Source organism: Oreochromis niloticus, linkage group LG19, assembly GCF_001858045.2.
Source record: "Oreochromis niloticus isolate F11D_XX linkage group LG19, O_niloticus_UMD_NMBU, whole genome shotgun sequence".
NCBI lineage: Eukaryota > Metazoa > Chordata > Actinopteri > Cichliformes > Cichlidae > Oreochromis > Oreochromis niloticus.
The window spans coordinates 4,855,892-4,879,180 of record NC_031983.2 but is presented as its reverse complement, the minus strand read 5'-3'; the positions used below and the strand labels follow the sequence as shown (position 1 = coordinate 4,879,180).

Sequence of the window (23,289 nt, the reverse complement as noted above, 5' to 3'; positions counted from 1 at the left end):
CGTAAATATAAATCTGATCCACACAAAATTATTTGAACTTGATTCCTTCTTATGGACTCTTATGGACTTAAAGGTAGGATTTAACTGTTGGCGCCTACTTGGCAACGTTAAATGAAACAAAGTGACACAAGGTATAAGATCAGTCTGTTTTTCATTGTCAGTGTCATAAAAGACACAAATAGGAAATTGCCTGGTCGATTGCTGTCAATCAGTTGTGTCAAAAACTTCCAACTTTGGGGAAAAATGGTGATATTTCTAGAAAACTGCAGCAGTCGTTTTAAATGTTTTTTCTTCATATTCCTGAAAGTGTGACTTTTAGATTCAAAAATAGAAAAACCTGCAGCTCCTTCACTCCCCAGCTACAGAACTCAAACACAAAAGGGAAGGAAAATATTCAGCAACACTTGCTGGTACAAAATGGAGCATTTTTAAAATCTCTCCATAAAGGACTCCGCAGTCTACCGTCAAGTGCCGCTGCGGTGTTTGATTCCTGCGCGACTGCGGAGCTGCAGAGGTGCGACAGAGTTTTTATCTTTAAAGCGGTCAAAGCAGGTGAAGCAGTGAGTGAAATCTGCTGAAAACTCCTGCGACACCCTCAAACGCTTCATCATGAGATGAGCTGCAAACAATAACAATAAAAAATGTGCTCCCGTTTGAAAGACCAAGGAATATTCCGCTGAAAATCTGTCTTTTGAGCATGAAATACTCACCCCCTGTAGATGGATTCACAGCAAGTACAATGGATTCAAGTGGAGATCCAGTTTCATGGTGTCAACATGTCAAAACATAGAAACACTGACACTACAAATTTCCTTTGTCAAGCGTGTTTTGGAGGGGAAAAAATTACCGGCAACCACTGCCTTTCGTTTATCCTAAGCAAGAGCTTTAAGTTTCCAGTACAGAACCATAAATAAATTCTTACCATTTACACCTGTTAACTGTAGTATATGCTGATGTTTTAATGATTTTAAATTAAACTGGACAGGATAGCTTTCTATTGGGTTATATATGGAAATGTGGAATGTGATTTTGAACATACTGATCAACAGCGGTGAATTACACAGCCATATTGCCTTATAAAATGTTGGTGCTGGACAAGTCAAGCTGGTTAAGCACATTATCAATTATTTCAACACTTTAAACATTAAAGGTGTGGTTGAAGCTATGCAAGTTAACACCCATATTTAAAGTGGCTTTTTATTTGCTAGGTTAAAGTTATCATATGTGCAAGTAATCTGTATGAGTCAATAACTTAGATTTACTCTTAATGTCTTGTTTCAGATTGCAAATAAGATCAGGTATTCCTAATATAATTATCTCAGGCACACACAGACCCACCGACCTGATGAACAAACCTTATTTTTACAAGGGGCAGCCAATAAAAAGAAAGCTGGCTTAAAAGGAGGGTGACCTCAAAGGGAAAGGAGCTAAAACAGCTTGTTGCTGACAGCAAATTAATGAGGGCCGGCACAAAGATCGAGTAGGAGATAAACAAGGATTACTTTGAATGCAGTATCGAGCAAGGTAACTCTAATAGAGTTCAAGAATAAAAATATGGACCAAGTCTCCTTCAAAGGGAAGGAAAATTGGTGGCCACAGTTTAAAGGTTAACATGTAGGAGTGGGACGAACATAAATGTCCAGTCAGTGTGGCACCATTAATTAAGGCTATATTAATCAATCCCGACTTTTTTTAAGGAAAGATCTGAAAAAAAAATTAACTAGTGTGCTTCATGCAGCTGCCAATAAAGAGTTAAATGTCAAGTTGGATTGTATCTGTTCATACGTGTGTCCTCCTTATCCAGAGCAGCCACACTGAGCTGATGATGATGGAGAGCAGGAAGACCAACCTGCTGGGCCGAGCCGAGTCTCTGAAGAGGAGTGGCACTGAACTACCGAGCAGCTTCCACTGCAAAATACACAACCTGACACACACATGGAGACAACTGGAGGTAACACACACACACACAGAAAGACACAGTAGAGCCGAGTTTTAGAAGATACAGGAGTGCAACTGCGGCACAATGACCATGGTCACAGAGATAGTATATCACAGTAATAGTCTGTTGAGACTGTGCTTATAAGTCTGTGTTTCTATGTGTGTGTGTCTGTGTGTCTAATTTTAGGCTAATCAGCACTGATCTAATCTAGAACATGAAGATGATAATTAGTGTCGTCTCAATTAGGGAGCCCTGCTGCCACCATGGCCTTTAACTGTGCAGTGGAATGCACAGACAGCTAGATAGATAGATAGATACATACATAGATAGATACATACATAGATAGATAGATAGATAGATACATACATACATACATACATACATACATACAGTGGTCAGTTAGAAAATAGAAAACAGATTCGCCATAAAGTATACTATGCTTTATTTCTTTCTAATACACATTGGACACAGTAACAGCTCTGAAGACATGCACGCACACTAAAGAAAACCAGTGTAGGAATAACACTTTTTATTTTTCTGGAGATCCCAAAAATCTAAAGATAAAGTTTGAGTTAATATTTTGGTCCATATCAACCAGAAAACCTCTTCTGAGGAATTAAACTTTTTTGGCAAGTTACCAGTGTGTGCTTTTGATGAAAGGCACACAATGAGTCACAAATTATGTACTTTGATACATAGACCAAGTCCCTCTGGCTATCCTGTATGGGGTGCTTTGGGACTACGGTGGGTATGCCATTGGATCACTTTATGACCGTTGCAGGAGCTTTGTCCTCATTGCCAGCAATAAGTCGGACTCGATCCTAGTGTTTCACTCTTCCACAGCTACCCTTTGTCACTGATTCCGTTCATAGTTTTTATGGACTCCAGCCAAGTGACAGGAGGTTTTCACTTTGTTGCTCTTAGAATCTCATCTCTGCTTTTTGCAGATGATGTGGTTCTGTTTGCTTCATCAGGTGATGGTCTCCAGCTCAGACTGGAGCAGCTGGCAGCCAAGTTTAAAGTGGCGGGAATAAGAATCAGCACCTCCAAGTCTGAGGCCATGGTCCTTAGCCGGAAAAGGATGGAGTGTCTACTATGGGTCAGGGACGAGTTACTGCCCCAAGTGGAGGGTTTTAACTATCTCGGGGTCCCATTCTTGAGTGGGGTCAAGGCTGCAATGGTGCGGACAGTGCGTTGGTCTGTTGTGCTAAACAAACAGCTGGGAAGGAAAGCAAAGCTTGGAGATAGGATGAGGAGTTGAGCAATCTGAGCGGGGCTCAGAGTAGTACTGCTACTCCTTCACATCGAAAGGTGTGAGTTGAGGTTGAGTTGGGCATCCTCAAGGATCACTCCTGGGTAACTCCTGGGCTGGAGAAGTTAAGATTACATCTCTTGGCTGGCCTTTTTAATGCCTTGGTGTTCCCCTGGATAAGATAGAGAAGAGTGCAGTTCTGTACTGTGAGGTCGTGACTCGTGATCTCTCTGGTGATATTTCTGCTGTTGGTTGTTGAACATTAATGACTCCTGAAGATGAAGTGCTGCATTTGTCAGTAGAACCTTAAACTTCTATTGATGATAATGTAATAATACATCTACTTATCTATGATTGTATATATAATATCTTTGTAATTTCCTAAATTACCGTACCTACACTAATAATCCCTAAAAACATTAGCTATGCTGCCTTTTGCATTGTTGCCAAGATGAAGAATTTATTATTCATTCTTTGAAATAAACATCACAGAGTAAAAAAAAACTATTTTTAACATTGCTATAATGGTCTTCAGTTCACTTTTTTAAACTTAACCTCACTTACTGTAGCAATTTGTACTGAAATCTATCTTTGTAATTAGCAGTTTTATTTAGTTTTTTTCTTCAAAGTGTCCGTGGCCAACTGGAGGTCACCTGATATTCATTATGAAAAAGTTAAATAGATTTGAACCACCTGAAACAACTTTCATCTGTATGTCTTGTACTGTATTTGGGTCATTCCAAGGACTGAAGTGAGCTCCGTGTGCCTTGCTAATGGGTACGTTGGTGGCAGTTGTTTGTCTGTACCTCGGCGTGGTGATTAATTCCAGGTCTGCGGTGGGGTGACAGCTGGCGACGGCTCGTCAGGAGGCTGAAATTGCAGCGATGTGACTTTGTTCCTCCGAAGAAACAAACCGTCTCCTGTCGACCGAGTGGCACGTCACACAAACAGAGAGAAGCAACAGAGGAGCAAACACCATCTGCGTGTGTGCGCGTCATTTCCTTGTAGTCCCTAATGATGACACACACACGCACGCACACACATACACATTATTGCCTCACTCATAAAAGTTATTGGAAGTGTGTGTGTGTGCATTAACATATGTATCAACCTTGCTGAAATGGATTCAATTTATAAAATTAAACAACAGCAACAGATGAGTCTTTCTCTCTCCCTCTCTCTCTGCATCGTGTGTATTTCCGCCACAGTAACCAGGCTGTGATTAAACTTCTGTTACTGACGGGGAGGCATTTGGACTCTGAATGCCGTTTCCCACGCATGCATTAAAGTTTGTGTGTGTGTCATCAGGTTGGGGGCTCTTAATCTCACATTCTCACTCGCTCTCCTGGTTTTCCTTCATCCGTCACCTCTTCTAATTCTGCAAGTATGTGGACACCCCATTAGCATGTCACAGTTACCAGAACTGAAACCAAATAGCTTTTGAAAAAGCAAATGTCCCAAAAAACACCACAGCCGTCCCTTCCTACAGGTTCTTAGTGTTTAGCTTAAATCATCACTAATGAGTAAAGAGACTAGAGGTTGGCATCTTGAGTAATTAGATGACAGAAGCAAGCACAAGTTGTAAACATGGGAATCTTTCCCATCATTGCCTTCCCACCCACATGATGAAAATGCTTCCCTTACGCCGTTAAGCTCTATCTTATTCAGGTCCTGTCATCCCCATATATGATTGTGGCTAACTGACATCATTGCCATTGGAGCAGGGACTCAACATACACTCCATAAGACAAAACTGTCTGCTTGCCATAACACATACTGTGCAGCACTGGCTCAGACAACTATGCACATATAAATATGTAGTGGCGCAGATTATATTTAATACATATCTAATAATAATCCTACTATTGATTTAATGCATATAATATTTATAAGTTAACATCGATCCCCAAGATAATTGTCCATAGCCATAGCCATACTGTGTTAACCAACTTTAAACATATGCTGAGGCAGCTCACTCTCTTGGCAATATTCACTTTTAAGGGGATAGTATTGTATTTGTATATAAACAATAAGTAGGTAATGAGTATAATAATATTATAAATGTATTTCTAGGTAATTAGGCTCTCATTCTCTTTCTCTTGACAATCCTTTCTTTAAAGATATAACGCATTTTGCGGGCAGACATGAAATATAAAAGTGAGATCAGAGGTCAAATATGACATGATATATGGATGCAGACTATAATGTGTTGTTTATAATTCCCATACACATGCATCATTTCCTAAATGCTGCCAATACAAACAAAGGGAGTAAAATGTTCAGCATAGTTTTAAAGATAAAAGACATTGTATGAAAATTTGGCCTTAGTTGACCTTGAAGAAAAGGTCAGAGGTGCAAAGTAATGTGATATTTAGAACCCTCATATAGCATTCCCTCTATACCCATATGTTGTTAGTTGGTTAGTTAGTCGGTTTTAAACAGCTCTGTAAAGCATTGTTATCACTTTGACCTTCAGATCAGTCTATTGATCTTGAAGGAAAGGTCAAAGGTCAGTTGTGACATATTTAAAATCTTTCTACGATATACACCACAATTTTTAAGAATCATGGTTTCTAAGTAATATGACTTTTTCGATTTCCTGTCAATAAATCATTAAGTTGACCTTTTTTGATGTTAACATGACCCCACTCTGCACCCCTACAAACTTTTATCAAAATTAAGTGACAACTTTCTGAGCTCTGGTGTTTACAAAGAATAACACGCTACCGAAAACAACCTATAACAAAGTCTTAATTAATGGCAGTGCTGAGGACTGTAAACCAGGGAACAAAGTTTTCTTTTGCTTGGGAAATTTTTTTGTTACTTTTTCATTTTCCGTTTATGTTATGTGATGAGCTATGTTCGTTATGTACTACCTTTGTTGAACACGATTGGACTGAAGCCTAAAGAATTCTTTCTTGATTAAAAAAAAGTTTCATTTTTTTCCAAGGTTCCATGTCCTCCCAAAACATAACCTGTTGTATCGACACTATTAAGAAGAATGTGCACTCTTAATAATAATGCCAGGTGAGCAGGCTGAACAGGGACCTCTTCTGTCTTCACTCTTTACCTCCCCAAACTTTCAGTCTTTCTGTTTCTTCCATTTCTATCTCCTCCCAATCACATTTATTTCTCGCCCTTTACCTCTGTCATTTGTTTCCCTGTTTTCTTTTCATTTTAGATTTCATCACTCTATTTCTTGCAGTGTTAAATTTTAGCTTATGTTAAATATGTCAGAGGTCTCACTTGTTTCTGTCTTTCTGTCTTATTCTCCTTCCATCCTTTGCTCTCTCCTCACCCTTCCAACCTGGCGGCTCAGTGGCGTATTAACGGGCCTATTGGTGCTCGCGTCGGCATCTGGTGCTCTGACACAAATTGGGAATTAACTGGAATTGATGTCCTGTGTCTCGCCTCTGAACTATCCTGGCCTTATGAAGAATTTATGACATAGCAAACACACGCACACACACAACCTGAATGATGAAGAAATAAAGAGGTTGTAAATTAGCTTTCATCTTTTCTGTCGTGCTTTTTGGCAGCAAGTTTTTTGTTTTTTTTTTGCAGCTGTTCAAGGTCAAACTGTATGTGTATGGATATTTACAGTACATACACTGGATACTATACACATAATGTGGAGGCAGAGCTGACAGGAATGAAATGAGCTTGAGCTTAAGCTTGAGAATCAAGCTTCACAGCTCTTTAGCAAACAAACAAATATTTGGAGATCTGCTGGTCGTCTTGCCTTGTGATATGAATATGTTCACCATTGTATGTTTTAGGAAAAAATGTTTTTGCCTGCTGTCTTGGGAAAATGTTCTTTATGTCTCTTAAATTACATCCTTTATGACAGCTGATCCTCCTTGGATATGAGCTATCTTGCTCTCGTTTCTCTTTCTGTTTCTTGTTCTCTCCGTGAAAGTAAGAAGACATTCAGGATCTTAGCACAAAGCTAACTGCGCACTTGACTGTTTGGGGTCCTATTGTTGCAGTTGTTCATTGTCTAATGGGTTCGTTTTACCTGCCAGAGTTCAGCTAAAGTGGTTCCTCCTATACTAACGACTCAGTACCTTTTGTATCAACACATATATATGCAAATTAACGACAGGAACCCACGTTGGGCTTGTTTAGGAGCAGCTCTGTGTTCTGTTATTCCTGCCATGGCTGCTTGTTACAGGCATAGTGGAAACTTCAAGATAACAGCTATCTGATCCTTGAAATTTTTCCAAACAATGCATTATGAACCCTGAAGAAGACAAGAATCAGAGTACAGCTTCCACTGCAGAAACCAAAAGGTATGAAAAGAGAATTGCTTCTGGTTTGCCAGCTATTTGGAAACATGGAAGCATGTAGCAGTTTTGTTAGTAGTATTTTACACGCCGAGAATGATGTAGTATAAAACCAAACCTTTTGTATTGTATGTAGTCTTCCTGCCATCTAGGACTCAACTTTTTTTGCTTCCTGTTAGTTTAAAATTACTCCAATCCACCTTTATTTATAGAGCACTTTAAAAACAACATGATTGACCAAAGTATTTTCCAGTAAAAAACAGTAATAAAATTTAAAAACCATACATTAAACAGAGAAAGAAAATGAGATAACAATAAAATAAATAAATGAGAAAAGATCAAAATGAATAAGTAAATATTAAAACATGAATAAAATAGACGATTAACAAAATAACTAACTCTGGAAAAAAAAAATCAAATGTTGGTGCCAGCCTAATATGGAGGGGCAACTTATTCCATACATGGGGGCCACAACAGCGAAAGCCCCGGTGTGTCAGTCTCGACATGGGGACAGCAAGGAGTGATCTGAGACACCTTTGTGAATTGTATAAGTGTATAAATTGTTTGTTTGTTTGTTTGTTTGTTTTCAAAGTGAAAATGCCACATTGTTGAGTGTATGGATGTTTTGTGACATTGGTGACATCTTAAGACACAAACTGTTCCTAGCGTATATTAAAGAATGATCACTGTTATTATATCTTCTTCTAGTAAAGTTAAGTAAACACAGCAGTATGATATCTGCTAATCCTGACAACCTGCTCATGTATTACTGTTCTCTATTTGCCCACTGCTAGTAGCAAAGTGTTTTTGTGGTTTTTCTGAACGTGGCTTATGTAACGGAGTTGGTTCTGGTAGCGATGTCATTTTTCAGCGGTTTTCACTGAACATTTTAACTAGAATATGTGTCGTTATGCAGTGAGGTCAGCCTTACTGAGTTGCTGCAAGAAAAAATTCAAAGAGAAAATATTAGGTATTAGATAATTAGTAATCGCAAAATGAAGATAGCCTAACAAAAGCATTAGCGCTATGTCTTTATCAATTGTGCTCTATGTATGAGATTAAATAAACTGGAGTGTGTCCAAATTGGAGAAATTTAGAAGGACAACTTAGGAAGATTCAGATTTGACGAGACTGCTCTGTTGGAGTCATACCCCTTAGAGCTGTATAGTAAATCTTACTTTCCTACATGCAAATTGAAGCTAAAGCTAAAAAATGAAGAACGTATTTTTTATTTTCCTTTGGCATGTTGCACTCCAGATGTTACTGCTGATATCATGGCCTGGTCTCTTTCCTGAGCCTGTGATTGGTGGCCATCACAAGTTTGTTTGTTTTGTATTTTTAAGAAACACACACACACACACACACACACACACACACACACACACGCACACACACACACACACACACACATTAACACACACTTGTTGAAATCCAACTGGAGAATAGTCTCTCTCAGCGGCTTACTGTGTCTTACTGTGTGATCAACAGGGGTTTGAAAATTACTCTGCAGTGCTTATTATACACACACAGACACACAGACACACACACTTTGAGTCGGGCTCTTGTTGTTTTCAGTTGTTCCTATTTGAAACAGTGATTGCTCCGCGCCAAACCCTCTTTCAGTTTGTATTGTGTCTAAATGATGTTTTGTTTTGGGTGTGAATATCACAACTCTGTAGGAGAAGCTGCTAGAAGCTCTGAATTAGCAGCTGATCTGTTTGCACCTGGAAAAACACCAGACATATTCCCAGAGTTTTATTCATTCCTAACAGAAGGCTTGTGATGACAACAAGCTAATTGATAGTTTTGATAACACCATTAGAAACTTTGTCTAAACGTGTTATTATATCAAAATGAAACTTTAAAGATTTTTTTCTTACACCAAGAAGTGCAGAAATGTGAGAAATATTATAATTACAGGTTACTGATATCAGATTGATGTTTCTCTCCAAATATATGTTTTGGGTTTTTTTTTTTAGTTTCAAGGATAAGTGTGACAGTAAGGATCTCTTCATAAAAGCTGCAGAGAGACAGATATAACAGTACAGCATTTTTTTACTCAACCAGCCAACATTTTGTCCTCTTACGGTTTAAACTCTTCTTTTCATTTTGAAAACTGGTTTTATTTTATAACAACTCTACAGTGTTTAGAAAAGAACATAGCATCAGCGATAACTGATATAATGCTAATAGAAAAACTGGAGCTGGGGTGGAGGTGGGTTGCAAAGTGGCATGCAGGTGAGAAGCAACTGTGTTCAGGGGAAAAGAACTTGCTGGCCAGATATGTAGAGGGTGATCATCTCAGACAGTCGACCGATGTGAAGATTCTGGCTCAGCTTGACTTTGTGGTCTTACTGCAGTAAAACAGCCAAGAGAGAGACATACAGCAAAGTAATGTTACCTTTCTACAAGACATTTTATGCAAGAATTAGGACATACAATGACCTACAATGCAAGTTTGAAGTCAACTTAACTCTGAAACTAACGATTGAAACAATTCCCAATGGGACTGTAGCATATCACTGAATAATCAAATGAAATTACTTCTAATTCCCAGTTAACTTGTACAGTATTGTATGTGAGAGCAAACCCCCCCAATGTAAACAAGATCTCATGTCAACAAGAACATTATGATTATATTATTAAATCTTGAACAGCAGCACTGACATGAATGGCATTACTTAAAATGTAATCTTCACACTTGCTTCAGCAGCTAGGCCCTGAATACATGACATCCCTTTTATTGATCTGCACATTTGTAAAGGTAGATGATTAATGGCTGTGTGAGTATTGATTGATATGCTACTTTACATGATGGAGTATTGACATAACAAGGAGTCCTCAATGTAATTGCCTGACTTTTTCCTTTTTTTCCCCCGACTCTTCTCTCTTATTTCAGAAAATCCTCTCCAAGCATTCAGGACCCGGTAGGTCTGAGCAAAACCAGTTGTCCAACATAAAAGCTCAGCTGGCTGGAGGTCGAGGTGTCACTGTTGAAAACCCTCGATCAGCCCTGTCCCCACTTACCAACTCACTTCTGGAGCAGCTGGAGGCCCGTATCAAGGAGCTGAAGGCGTGGCTGCGAGACACTGAACTCCTCATCTTTAACTCCTGCCTCCGACAGGACAAGGATGCTTCAGAGCAGCTCCAGAGCTTCAAGGTAGGAGGAAAAGTGTCTCAGTTTGTCTCTTCTGATGTTTGCCTCAATATCAGTTAAATTAGCATTATAGTAGCCTAATAGTAGAAACCTACAGCTGTCAGTTATTACATATCAAGCTCTTTTATTTCATCACGGGAAACTTTCTTCTCAGTACACCTTCATTTAGTAAAGTACTCCCTTGATTTGTTTTGTGGCAAAATGTAATCCTACAGAGAACTACTGTAGTTAGACCACCAACTTTACAGATGTGTAAACTTACTAAACAGGGCAAAGAGCATGTGAGCATAATCCCCAAAAAATGCTCATTGGTTTGAACGTTTTAAGGGTTTTTTACCAAAACTCTGCTGTTTTTTAAACACAAGTGCAGCCACTTCATTTCAATATCAAGCACAAAAAATAAGACACGAGTAACGTTTTTCTCCTCTCTATATATTGCACATTAAGAAAGGGCCTCTTATGCAACAAAGGTCACTCAGAAAAAAATGTCTGAATTGTCACCTTTTACACGTAATCTTGTCACTTTGCTGTCACTGTACTTTTTTAACACCAAAACCCAGTTTGCGTTGGCACATCCGTTGATTAATATGACCATTATGTTGATGGTATTAATGCTCCAATTGAATAAGAACAGATAGCAGGTGACACAGCATGGCTTTTTATGCAGTATCATCTGCTGCTGAATACTATGAATACCTTTTCAATGTTGGAACTTTTATAAAGTCTACTTTTGGGTAATAAAACTTCTATTTCAGGTGTATAGTTGGCCAAGATGGACAGATGAGTAGTAATCATATGATCCAGTACAGTCTCCAGTTTAGTTTGACCACCTGTCTCCATTTATAAATTACTGCAGATGGAAACATCACTCGTCTCTGCCTGAACTACTACTATATTTGTATATATTTTTATATTATTAATGTGTATATCTAGTTAAATGACTAAAGAAAAAGCCAATCAGTTGAGTTTATTCCAAAAGGTTACCAAGTTCACTGTTCAAAATAACATTTCTTGCCTTTGGTAAGCCAGTTTCTGTATTTAATGGCACAAAAACAGCAACAAAATAATTCAGCTACTTGACGTTGTATACAAATATGAATGTAGATGAAGTAAATTACATGTAGTTCCCTTCTGTCCACCAGTGTTAGATAGTAACCACAGGAAGTTTTCAAACACAAATCATCAGAAACAAAGAGACAAGATAACAAAATGACAGCAAATAGATCCATACTGTGTGTGTGTGTGTGTGTGTGTGTGTGTGTGTGTGTGTGTGTGTGTGTGTGTGTGTGTGTGTGAGTAAAGCATTCAGACACTGTCTGAGGTCCACTGTCACTTTTCTTCATTAACTTTTGCAAATATGTGACAAAGCTTTGGCAAATCAACACCGAGCATTAACAAAAAACATTGTGACTGTGTGTGTGTGTGTGTGTGTCTTTGTGTTGTTGCTAAGTATAGTAATACATCGTCTTAATGAGGCCAAATGAAAGCAGGGCTGTTTTGAAGCGATGGATGTATAGAGGAAACAGCAGTTAACCTTAAAAGCCACGGGACACTAACAGGATATTAATCAGCCTACATCACACAGCGAACAGCTAGCTGCGCTGATTAGCCTAGCCCTGCCGTGTGACTGACAACCAGAGACACACACGCAAATGCACACAATCACCGTGTAAGTGTACCCACTGATATAGAACTGCATGCACACAGAAGTACATTAATTCATGTACGTTTGAATTATGCTCACAAATGCTGCACAGTTAAATTACACACACTTTTCCACACACAGATGCACTGAAATATGCAAATAAAGAGACTCAGGCAGAGGCATGCATTAAAAATGAATGCATAAAAACATATAGCTGACTGTAGTAACACAAAGAAATGAAAGCACGACTAGACAAACTGCACTGCTGGAAAAACAAAGTTGCATTTGTGTGATTAAGAATGTAGAACTTTGATCTTTTTTGTAACCTTTCAGATTCTTTGGTTGTGACAGCTTTTAGGCAGAAGAATCAGCACTCCCATTCTGAGCGTTTGTATGCACATAATCTTTATTTGATTGAGCTTAGACCTGAAAAGTTTGTAAAGTGAGCATATTTTTGCACCTTGCATGTATGCATGTAACTGTGCATCTCATGCCTCTGGATGAGTGTACAAAGGGAATACATAAGAGCGCGATAGAACCTTGGAATGACACACCTAGTCATACCTCATGAAGTAGATCTGAGTGGTAAGATAGCCTGAATATTTCTAGTAAACAGAAATAAATGTGGTTTCTAAAGTGTCCAAAACTAGTTATGAAATGCCCTGTAAGGGCTTATTTTCAATCATCATCATTTTTGGCTTCACAATTTGTAATGTAAGTAGTCTTTTTTATCAACACCTATTATAAGAGGAGGTAGCATGTCTATAGCATCTAACTGAAAAGAACATACATCGTTACTAGCTCTATTGTGGTGTACGACCACTACACAAGGGAATCTTTTTTCAAGTCTAGGAATGTATAAATACTGGGCAGGTTTTAAACATAAATAGAAATAACTATTAAGCATATTTTTAAAGGAGTATACTACTGAAGGATCACTGGATAAAACATGCCATGAATATAACTTGTTTATCTCATTAGAAAAACAGAAAAACATAGAAGCAAACACAGTTTTTACTCCCAGCATCCCTCTGTGTGCGTGGCTATTCTTCGAAGACAGAGGATGGAAGTTAATAAAGTATAAAACTCTATTTCTGTTTGCTTACTTTAGATGTCAGCTATCAGGTGTCCACTCCTGTTTATGGGCCACAAAAAGGAAGAATACCCATATTCGCAATCCTCCATTAACATTTTTATAGTTTGCATGATGGAATTTAGCCTCCAAGTTATCAATAGGAGCCCCAAAATAAACTAATATCTAAAACACATTTGCCCCAAAGTAAACAAGATGACTTTTATTTTCTATCAGCGGACGTCAGGATGCTGTGCATTTGTGTTTTTTCTTTTGAATGAATGATGTAATATTTTGGTGGTGTTGTCAAAAAAAAAGAAGTATAGGTAAAGCCTGATGTGCCTTCTGAAAAAGCCATCCTGCTAATGTTTATTAGATTGCCAATGTTTAAAGAAAAATCTCCAAAAAGCACAAACTGTCTTTGCTTCTCATCACAAAAAAAGAAGCAAATAACGCCATTTGGGTCAATTTTTTGTAAAGTTGATGTGAATGCAAAACACAAACTGGCTGCTTAAATGATGAAACTGTACAGAAACGAGAGTTTATCTGAAGCAAGTGAGCCTCTCACTTTTGATCCTTGTCACAGCTCTCAGTGGGAAGCCATTGATTTTTGGCAGAAAGAGGCTGTGAGCTTCTGGAGAAATGAAGATTGGAAATATTGATAGCAGTCATTTGTATGGAGAGAGAGAGTGAGAGAGAAAGAGAGAAAGAAAAGGGGGCTCAATTTTAAGAGAAGTCGACTCCATTTTAGCGATCATTTGTCTGTTTTTGGTGTTGGGACGCGTAAATGGGTTCGATTTCTGCACTGCAACCTATTACTGTAGGGCTATATGAGAAAGCAGTGGGGGTCGGCAGGGGTCGCACGGGCACACACACACACAAATGCAAAAAACAAAAGCATACAAAAAAATACATATGCATCCTCACAGGTAAATGTACAGTTCAGAAAGACACATTTCTGCATTATAGAAGTGTTATATAGTCTATTATAGTGGCCAGCACAGTGGTTCCAGAGTTCAAGAACAACTGTCTGCAGATGAAGCTGTCCACAAAAAGTTTTCACAACACCTTCATCACTTGCTTTGCTGCTAATAGATTTGATTGGGCAATCCACCTTCAGTAATGAAAATATATGCTATCGGTGCTTGTACAGCCGGTGCGCCCATTGGCCAAAATTGCATCGGCCCACCGGGAGAATGCCAGAGGTGCCCAGCCCTGGATGCTGTCTTTAAACTGTAGATGCCACAGCTGTAATGTTTCAGGGTTTTGGTGTAGATTACTGCTAAGGGAGAATTTAAGTAACCAAGTGAAGGGCTCTACTAACAAGGTGAAGGAGAAACCGCCGTATTTTGCAGTCTTTGGTATCATCCGCGCTTCCTAAATATCAGCTGTCTTTCTCTGTCCCTTTCTCTCTCTCTTTTTCTTTTTTCTTTTTTTGCACTGAGCTGCCACCCCTCCTCCTCCACCTGGCTGTCTATAACCTGGCTCTTAATTGAATTAATGCTCCTTAAAGATACGGCGTCAGCCAGACGTTCCTCCGGCAGGCCCTGGGCCTCCGATGACTCTCTATTGTAGTAGAAACGCTGTGGGGCCTGGACACACCAAGAATTAATAGACTGAACCCATACACACACATGTACACACACACACACTTGGTCTCACATATGCACAGTGGAAAGCACTCACAGCTACAAATACACACCTGCTCTCCAGTGTGTACAGGTATGCGGGCTAAAAATGAATCTCAGACACTAACAGCTTTTTCTTGAAAGTTAAATGTTGCCTGCCAGTGGGTTTCATGCAGCTTCTTGCTCATCTAATTGGCTACATTTAGTATCATCAGTGCAGTCAGATCAAAAGTCCTAACACAAACCAAAAGAAAGTGGTTGTTTTTTCTGGTACATTAATCTGTAAAAAGACTAGAAAATACCAGATATTTTTTTAAATCACTCCTATTTACAGGAATTCAAAACAAACATGAAAAAACAAATCAATAAAACTTGATAAACATAAAAAAAGAAATAGTCAGTTTTCACTGCACAGTACTGATTCAATATGTGTGCATTGCTTTTAAAATCTGTTAAATGATTGTTCACTAATTTCTTTTCAGGGGATCAGTTTTTCTGTTGATTGACAAGTTGTTTCAGCCTCAAGGGAAGACAGGATTTTATTCAGATTAAGAAAGAATTGTTTCCTTTAAAAAAGGATTGGAAATGTCAATATTGTAGGAAAAACATATTTGTTCTTCCATACTATAAAGACAATAATGCAGTAGACGCATCTGTCTATAAGTCGAGCTGACTTTCGTTCCGTCTGTCTCGGAAACGGATAAGTATCCATGTTCAAAGTCAGTTTCTTTTGTCAGACAGACACACACTGTTAGGAGGCGACCTCTCGACACACACATTCACACACAGATGCTCGCACAGATAGGTGGATACGAGTGTGAGTGTTTAACTCGTTCCTCTGAAGTGAACCTCCTCTGTGTCTTATCTCCCTACCTGTCTCTATTTCCATTTACATCTCTTTTTTCCTTATCTCTTTCTCGACTGTCCTTTTTTCGGGCTTTTCCTGTCTCCCCTTGTTCCTTGTGTCTGCCTGTCATTTTCTCTTTTTCTGTCGTCCTTAGTGCATCACTTTCTTTCTCCTGGTGCTGCTATCTGTTCAGCTGCTCCCTCTCTCCCCTGCCGTCGATAGTAGATGAACCTGTCCTCCCCTACTGTTACCCATGGACCTCTCGTCCCCCCACAGACCCTTCTAATCATGCTCTTTGGCCTCCGGCCCTCCCACCCTCCTCGTTGGGCCATTTCTATTTTCAGCTTTCTTTCCTCTTGCCAATTTAACCCCCCACCACACTCACACACACACACACACGCACACACACACACACACACACACACACACACACACACACACACACACCAAATCACAAGTCCATCCTTTCTCTCCCTTTCAAAGACTTATGACCCATACCCCCTTTATGTCCACACATACCCACCTATATCCCGACTTATTCTAAACCCGCACACAATTCTGTATTACAACGATTCTCTGTGATATACTTTATTATTTATTATTCCAAAACGACTCACATGTGCCTGTCTCTGTCTCTATGCATGTATACATGAATCCCATTCTTTCTTTTCAAAAAATAAAAAAATGGAGTCGTTATGCATTTCCACTTAATGCACCTCCAAACACTGTGACATGATCTGCTGTGGCTTGGACGGGGCCTTTTTTAGACAAAAAGAGCCAAATGAAGAGCTGTAAACCGTCTTTACGTAAAACTCCCCTTATTCAACATATCATTGTTATTTTCAACACCGTGCTCCTTACATGTTTTCGAACCACCTCACGTGTATTTAAACAATTATATAGAAATAATTAAATGACAACTCCATACAAGACTGGATTACAAACTTGGCAAATCTGGCAACTTACCCAGGACTCCAGACCGTCACGGATCTCTGGAGCAGAACACAGTTCAGTTTTGCCCCGGGTACCCAGTTTGGGTTTATCAAGTCCTGATATTTTGTGGCAGTCGCAAGTAGTCTCACTGCCAGAGCAAAAAACTGGCAGTAAACCTATACATGGCAGCCAGGGTGAAGATTCCAACTCCATCTGAAAACCTCACACTGCTGAATTTTAGAATTTTTGCACACAATGTGAACTTCGTTTTTTTTTCCCCTGTATCTCTTACAAAATTCCGACTTTACAGGTTTTACAGGCACATGATCAGTAACTCTTTCAACAAGTATACAGTTCGAAAAGAACTTTCTGCAGTTCTGTGGATTTAGGCTGTCTTCTGAATCCCAGGATGATTCCATGATGTTGAGGTCAGGCCTCTGTCGGGCTCGTACCATCTGTTATGCGACTTCTGTGGCTAGTTCTGTCTGACTGTTTCAGCTTTTTGTCAAGTTTTGAGGCATTTAGATGCCTGACAGCACTGAATTGTCTTAACAAGCTAAAATGTCTGCAGATTGCTGCACAGAAATACTTTAGTACCTACATGTTTACTGCATTCTAGCTTTTTTGCTGTGTCTTATTTAGACTGATTGTTTTCTGTTTGCAACGACTTGGGTGAATTATTTAATTACAAAAAAATATATATTCTGATTGCCTTGGGTTAGAGATAGTGTTGACAACTTAGACCTCAGAGGGTTAATGAGACATTGCTTCACATTAAAAATTACTCTTGCTGGCTACGATGCTGGGAAATGCTTCAAAGGCAGGCAGAGATTTTGTTCGCAAACAGAGGACCAATGATCACGTGAATGACCGTTCTTGAAAGATCTCGCAAAGTTTTCTCTTATAATTTGTCTTGCCCGGATGCCTTTTTTATCCCTCAAACATTTGCTTCTTTGCTCGATTAGATGAGGTTTTGAGGCCTGAATTAATTACTCACTGAATCACTTGAATATATCCATCCTTTGGTTGTATATTTTTGTGAACACCTCTCTCCATAACATGCATAGCCCACCTCCTCTCCCTTAGTGTCTCTCAGGCAGCTAATAGAAGGTGACAGCAAGGCTCTGATATCGATACCTGCTGCATGATGAGGATTAAAGATCCACCGACTCCCTGCCAAGAACACAAGCTGCTGTGTGTTTGTGTGTCTTTTGATTATGCCCGTCTCTGTGTGTTTCTTAGTTGTAGTTCTGTTTGTGTTTATGCCTCGGTTCGGTACGTGTGTGTTTGATTCGTGCGCTTGTTGATGTTTTGAAGAGGTGTTTTCTCGTTAAGAGTTGCTCGTTAGGGGTTGAAGGCGAGCAAACAGGTGAGACGTTACCACGGTAACAGCATCAACAAACAGATCAGACTTTCATCTTCATCTGCTCAGGAGGAGAAGAAAACACTCGGCTCTTTCATCAGCTAAAGGAATCGAGACAGAGGGAGAATCAAAAACCAGCATAGAGACAGAAGCAGAAGAAAGCTCTGAAGACAAAAGGATGCAGAGAGACACCAGAAAAGTGAGGAAAGCAAGAGCGCGAGAGAGAGACAAGAGCGGTCAGCGACAAAAGGAAGAAGGATGGAAGAGAAAATCACGGCCACGACAAAGGAGAAGACAATTATCATTTAGTCTCTGTGAAAACCATCAAGAAACAAACTGAAAAAGAGGCGATCATGGCCATAGAGAGGAAGAGCCGGTGAAGAGTAATGATGACAGAGGAAGAAAAGAACATTTTATTTTGAAACATTGAAACATTTTATTGTCATTTAGAGTTTGAACTTTTCATAACCAACCAGTTTGATCATATTTATTTAAGGATGCCGCAGTCTGATATTATTCCTACATTATACAGCCGAAGAGACCTTGAAAAGCAGGGTGTATTTAAAATAAGGTACTCAGTTATTACCACATATTAAAAAACGTATATGTGTCGGATCGCTGAATGACAGAGACACTTTCTGACACTAGTAGTGTTCATCACATCGCTGCTGTCGAACAATTAAAACATGACAGATCAACACTGACTGCTTAATAAATAAATACCAACTTGTATTTTTGCTTAAAGCACAAATGAAGAAATATAAGAACCTTGCAACAGTTTATGTTCTGATCTGTTCTGCTCGTTCCTTCAGTTCATGGTATACACTACTGTTTGTGAGGCATCGTGGGATACTTTGAGTCCAGTCTGCAGGGTTTACTGGAGACAATAAAGTGACAGAAAAAAAACAACGCTTAAATATGGGAAAGGTACTGAACCCCAAGTTGAAAGCAGCTATATAAGAATCAGTCCCATGACCATTTAAGCCTAACATGCCTTCCAATATTCAGATGTTTGACTGACTCCATCCCTCAACATTTATTTCACTCATCCGTGACAAAAAGCTGAAAGGGCTCCAGAGACACAAGTAAGGTGATCGAGAAAGAGAAAGAGACACGAGGCAAACCAATTTAAATCTGCTAAAACAGCAACAAATAAAAGTGCATGAAGACAAGAAAGGGTGAAAGGAAAAGGTGGGAAAGATAACAGTTCAGGATGAGGAAGAAAAGAGAACACTGGAACACCTCAGTGGTCAGGTGGAGGAAAATAGAAAGTGTTTGCAACACTAGCACAGAGCGACAGAACAGCATCTAAAGAGAGATGCAGAAAGAAAGAAAGAAAAGGCGAAAAGAGAGAAAGCTGAATAGATGAATATACAGGGAAATACAGAGAGACAGAAGCAGATTGGATTTTATTGATAGAAACGTTTTAACTGGCCGCGGTGCATTCTCCCTGCTGCATTAGTGAGAACAGTAAATGCTTTCACTCACAAAGACTTCATATATCCTCCATTTGTTTACTGCTGCTGAATATTTTAAGAGTAAAGCTTTCATCCCTAAAATGTCGCCGCATGTCGAGCGGGCAAAGGGACTTCAGATAATAACTTACAATAATAATACCTGATGATGTCAGCAGTAATCCATTTTGACTTTCACATGAAGGCTCCAGAGCTTTCTGTCACAGAGGTGTTTTTTAAAACTTTCCTTTAATCAAACACTTATCTTCAGCCTTATGTCAGGGTTACTGCATGTTGTAGGTAGGCTTGTCATATATTGGGACTTTCAGAATTAGACTGCATATCATTTTTATCATCATGTTTTTAGCTTGCAAACATATCTTTATGTATGGATAGAGAAGACTGCCTGCACTCAGAATAATAAAAACATGTTGATTTGAGCATGTGAGCATGAATACTGCCAAACAATTACGGATTATTTAAAGTCTCTATTTGTGATCCAGCCAATTAAAATAAAGGCTTCATTTATAATCCGATATTCTGTCTAGCAGACCAATCTAACCCAATTACTAATTACAGGTTTTAAACTAGCGACTTTCTTGTGATGGATGAAATCTGTCCACAGACAGACAAACATCTGTCAGCCTATGAATGTGACTTGTTCATTTCACAGCCTCAATGCTAGTCTTTTGGCTGCTTCCATGTTGGAGTTCTTCAAAGCCCTGAATGACCATGTATGTTGGAAGAGAAGGTGGAAAACCAGTGCTAGCTAGGTTAGAACACACAAACATCTAATGGGTTGAGTTGTTTGTCACTGGCTGATTACAGCACTAACGCACTGTGGTAGTGTCATCCACCATTACCACAGGTGAGTGTCAAGCTTTGTTTACTCTGTGTACTAATGACTGTGGGACTAATTCATCTGGTGTCTTTAATGATGCCTTTGTTAAATTTCCTTTCAGAGATTGTTGGTTTGATCACAGAAGATGAGACAAAGTATCCTGCATATCTGGATGAGTTTATTACTTGGTGTGATGCTAGTTTTCTTAAATTAAACACCAAGGTAACCAAAGAAACATATTCTGATGTAGCATTGGTAGTGTTGGGTTGTAAATCCATATAAATATTTAGATACAGTCTAGATACAACTGAAAACCTGACTTGGGACTCAAACACCACTGTCATTTATGAAAAAGGATTGCAATGTTAATACTTAATGCAGAAGCCGAGACAGTTTGATGTGGATAAGCGTACAGTATACAGTGTTTTATTTAATGTTCATTTGTAGAAAGTATCCCAACTTTTTGTTTTATTGCTTGGTGTGGTTCACTTTCAGTAGTCAGTAAGAACAAACTCAGTAGGATTGTTAACATGGACGGTAAGATTGCAGGTCAGCAATAATGCAGTATGACCCAACTTTGAAAGTCACAAGTGGTGGAAAAAGGGTGAGATATCTTCAGTGATATAGTACACCTTCATGGTGAATACATCTGACCTTCCTTGGGATGGAGGGAACAACCCACCTTGTGCCCAGAGGTCTTCTTTCTCTTGTTGTAGAACTCTGCTGAACAAATCCAGCTGTAAATGATATGATGTAGTATGATAGTGGAGTTTTATTTGAGTTTTGGTCATGTTACTGTGGCACTTTCTTCTTGTTAGTATCACTAAAGTGTGTAATTGAGATATCTTTATTGTGGTTATATTTGTCAGACCATCGCCACAAAGCTCCATAAACTATACAGGTACAATGTACAGATACAGATCTGCTAAAAAATGCTGAAAAATGCTGATAAAAAATACAGAAAATACTAGAAGTTCTGTCATCTGGATGACGTGTAGCTCCCAGCTTGTCATATTGTTTGTCAGATAATTCCATGAAAATTGCTTCAAAGGTCACCAGGAAAACGCTGTAGAGAATTCCAGTTGATTCAGATGTTTTAATTTTTTGTTTTAACAGGATCAAATTAGATTGAATTGATGGAAAAAAATCCCCCCATGCAGTTGTTATGTTATGTATGGATGAATTAGCTACAGTGCTAGTTTATATCAGGCTGTAAAGATGTTATTTTAATGGCTAAATATGAGCATTTTAATGGATTCATTTTTGAAGAAAGCATTAGAGGAGCTGCAGTTTACATCAACTGTGCAATGCTTTCACTTTTTTAGCCACGTAGCCCCGCTGCGTGAGCACTTCCAACCTTGGCTAGCATCTTTAGGATCATTTTAACACGTTAAGATCTGATAAGACTCATCCTGCTGTGATGGGGTCCAACATCCTGACAAACACACACACACACACACACACACACACACACACACACACACACACAGGCAAATAGATTTGCACTTTCAGGGGAAACAGTACCAGCCATACAGTTGAACTCTTGTTAAACTGTTATTTTTAATATGTTTTCTATTCATTGTAGTGGTTTTGGTTATCATAAACAGTGATGGACACTGATGAACTGTAAGCAGTAATCTCTGCAAAGCTAATCGCTCTTCTTGGATATGAGCAATATGCAATCATACAACTATCTGACCTTTGATCTCTGTCCTTATCATGAGAGATGTCAGAGTAAAAACCCAAACTTTGGAGTCAAGCTCTCACATTGTCAGTGAGTATTAATTTAATATTTTAATGCACATGGGTTTCCAGGTTTTGCCATAAATTTGACAAACACAGCGGTAAAGTGAGTGGGAGAGGTACGTTTTACTTTATTGTCTGCTTCCATTTTCAGTGAATTGCTCTAAAAGCCCTTAATGAATCCTGCTGTCTTTCAGAGCCCATTTATATGTGCTGTTAAAAAATAGCGAGCCTGAAACAGATGGCTTCTGGGTCACTGGAAGTATTACATCGAGTTTCATTCCATAATGTGGTGTGACCCATTTGGAGAAATCTTATAAGGTGATACAGTGCATATTAGTTAAGCAACTTCACGTGTGTTTTATAGGAAAGACAATCACAGAGTTCACTGAGGAGTAGTTGGAAACACAAGTTAGGATCCTGTAAACCTTTAATTCAGGTTAAAAAGCCCTCCCAGTAACCAGACACAGCATGTTTCTCCATACAGAAATGATGTGAAGGACAATAATGTCTAACCTGGTTTTAACAGTCATAAATCAATCCTCAGATCAACTGTATTACCTGCTACAAATACAGCCAATCAAAATTGCCACTTTCAGCCAGAGGACAGCCGGCTGACTGTTAACTGACAATCAGATGTCAGCTGAATGTCAGCCACTGGGAGTCCCCCCTTCTTCTCTTGGGGCGTATCGACTTTTCACCATAAATACGCCCTGTTCACTCAATTAAAGAGTGTAACCAGGAGATGGCGTTTTCTTCAAAAAAAACCCTCTGACTTGGATAGTTAGCTACAGATGATTTTCTCAGTATTCTTGTCAGGACAGTGCCTTATAATATAAAGCGCAGCGCAGCGAGTTTGGCGCTATATAAATAAAGCTGAAACAGCTATTCTTTTGATAGCTTTCATTGTGAACCTATTCACCCATTAAAACATGAAAACTTACATTTTGAAAATGTAAAATGAATGGATAAAGCTTTACAGTCAGTTTGATCATTCAGACATTTTACTCTGCAAATCACCAAATCTATTTCCAGCAAACATCATTTTAAATCTAATATAATAAATAGATATAATTCACAAAACCCATAATTTCCTTATATTTTGCATAAGAGAGGCCAGACTTTTACC

General features: G+C 38.9%; 1 protein-coding gene across 5 annotated transcripts in view; it reads left to right on the top strand.

The window, feature by feature from the left end:
* akap6 (A kinase (PRKA) anchor protein 6) overlaps positions 1 to 23,289 on the top strand; it is a 218,854-nt gene that overhangs the window by 157,703 nt on the left and 37,862 nt on the right. For all 5 annotated transcript variants that reach the window (XM_025901263.1, XM_025901261.1, XM_025901264.1 and 2 more), the window contains 2 exons: positions 1,805 to 1,951; positions 10,377 to 10,637. In XM_025901263.1, coding sequence (XP_025757048.1) covers positions 1,805 to 1,951; positions 10,377 to 10,637 — 408 coding nt within the window. The remainder of the gene's footprint in view (positions 1 to 1,804; positions 1,952 to 10,376; positions 10,638 to 23,289) is intronic.